This window comes from Rhea americana, unplaced genomic scaffold, assembly GCF_003343005.1.
Source record: "Rhea americana isolate MKP2758 unplaced genomic scaffold, rheAme1 scaffold_620, whole genome shotgun sequence".
Lineage (NCBI taxonomy): Eukaryota > Metazoa > Chordata > Aves > Rheiformes > Rheidae > Rhea > Rhea americana.
In genome coordinates, this window is record NW_028186780.1 from 1 (window position 1) to 2,120 (window position 2,120).

General features: G+C 71.9%; 1 protein-coding gene across 1 annotated transcript in view; it reads left to right on the forward strand.

Annotated features, from left to right (window-relative positions):
- Window positions 1–40: 40 nt before the first annotated feature.
- The window catches only part of LOC146587049 (testis-specific serine/threonine-protein kinase 5-like), a 2,620-nt gene continuing 540 nt past the window's right edge, over window positions 41–2,120 (forward strand). The window contains exons 1-7 of the mRNA XM_085320259.1: window positions 41–46; window positions 259–366; window positions 455–657; window positions 1,012–1,067; window positions 1,171–1,303; window positions 1,494–1,609; window positions 1,946–2,061. Coding sequence (XP_085176385.1) covers window positions 41–46; window positions 259–366; window positions 455–657; window positions 1,012–1,067; window positions 1,171–1,303; window positions 1,494–1,609; window positions 1,946–2,061 — 738 coding nt within the window. The remainder of the gene's footprint in view (window positions 47–258; window positions 367–454; window positions 658–1,011; window positions 1,068–1,170; window positions 1,304–1,493; window positions 1,610–1,945; window positions 2,062–2,120) is intronic.

Here is a 2,120-nt window from a genome sequence, read left to right on the forward strand (position 1 = left end):
GTGTGGGGTCACCGGGGATGGCAGCATGGGGACACCGGGGATGGCGGTGTGGGGGCTGGGGATGGCATCGGCATGGCCCGGGGGGGACAGTGCCACATGGCTCCAGGGACGTGTCAGCATGTGCCCCAGGATGGCATCATGTAGCCCTGGGGATGGCCTCAGCACAGCCCCGGGGACAGCATCATGCGGCTCCCGGGATGGCGTCGCGGGGCCCAGCCCCACCACTCACCCCCCACCGCCACCTCCCTCCGCCGCCAGGTCGCCATCAAGGTCGTCTCCACCGCCGCGGCCCCCGCCGGCTACGCCCAGAAGTTCTTGCCCCAGGAGATTGCCTCCCTCAATGCCACCTACAAGCATGTCAACGTGGTAAGTCCCCACCACGGGGCCTGAGCGCTGGCGCTGTTGCCGGTCCGGGCGCAGCACAGCGCCGCGATGCCACCTGCCCGCCTCGCAGGTCCAGCTCTACGAGACGTACCGGGGCCACCAGCGCACCTACCTGGTGCTGGAGCTGGCGCCCGGTGGGGACCTCCTGGAGCACGTCAACGCTGCCTCCCGCGGCCGCCGCCGCCCCGGCCTGGAGGAGGAGGAGGCGCGGCGGCTCTTCCGCCAGATCGTGGGCGCCGTCGCCCACTGCCACTGTGTCRGTGTCGTGCACAGGTGGGGACCCGCGGCCCCGGGGCTCGGCCCRTCGCGGCAGCGTGGGCGCTGCGCTCTGGGCAGGCGCTGCGTTTTGGCGCGTGTTGAGTTTTGGTTAGGTGTTGCATTTTGGSCGAGCATTGCGTTCCGGGCAGGTGTTGCATTTTGGGTGGGCGCTGCATTTTGTTGGGCGCCGCGGTTGGGGTAAGCGCTGCGTTTTCGGGCAGGCATTCCTTTTCTGGTGGCGGTGCATTTTGGGTACGTGTCGCACGTCAAGCGGGCAGGGCACTCGGCGCGGGCGCTGCCCTTTGGCACCGTCTCCGGGCGGGGGAGGCGGTGCGGTGCGGGGCCAGCCCTGCCGCGTGCTCCCCRCAGGGACCTCAAGTGCGAGAACATCCTGCTGGACGAACGTGGCTTCGTCAAGCTCACGGGTGGGTGCCAGCGCCACGCGCCCCCTCCAGCACTGCGCCAGCCCCAGCGCTGGCGGGGGGCCGCAGCCGCAGGGGGACGAGCCCGGCTCGCTCCTGCTTGCAGACTTCGGGTTCGCCAGCTGCTGCTCCCCGAGGAGCGGCCTCATGAGCACCTTCTGCGGGTCCGTGGCCTACACGGCCCCCGAAATCCTCCTGAGCAAGAAGTACAACGGGGAGCTGGCTGACCTGTGGAGCCTGTGAGCACCGGGGTGCGGGGTGGGGGCCACCCGGCGCCCCGAAGTCCCCCAGCCAGTGGCAGGAGGACGGCCCCCCACCCCTGGAGGGAACCTTTGGGCATCCCCCGGCGGGAGGGACAGGGGCGCCGGGGCAGGGAGGGACACCGGAGCTCCCGCGCCGGGAGCCTCCGCAGCCCCGTGTCGCCCGCAGCGGCGTCATCCTGTACGCCATGGTGGCCGGCCAGCTGCCCTTCCGCGAGCGGCAGCCCCACGAGATGGTCCACATGGTGAAGCGGGGTCCCTCCTTCCAGCCGGCCGTCTCTGCAGGTGGGGCCTGCCGGAGGGACGGCAGCGGAGCGGGCGCAGGCACACGGGAGCACAGAAGGGGACAGGGATACCTGGAGCAGAGACCAGCAGAGTGGGGGGACAGGAGAGGGGCAGGGAGACGGGAACACTTGGAGCAGGGGATGGCAGCGGAGCGGGGGAACAGGAGCATAGGGACACCCAGAGCAAGGGGATGGAAGCGGAGCRGGGGCACGGGGCGCAGCAGGGCTGCGTGCAGGGGGGTCCCGGCCCTGCCCCCCGTGCCGTTGAGCCGCCAACCCCGAACAGGGCTCGAGCCGGCAGTGGGGGGCGGCCGCTGAGCGCCCCTCTCCCACCCAGAGTGCCGGGACCTCATCCGGGGGCTGCTGCAGCTGCGGCCGGGGGCCCGGCTGGGCCTGCAGCAGGTGGCCGCGCACAGCTGGATGCTGCCCAGCACCGTGGCGTTCATCAGCCAGGCGAGGAGCGCAGGGCAGCTGCCGGGGCTCGGCGCCGCTCCCTGCTCGCCGCGCCGTCC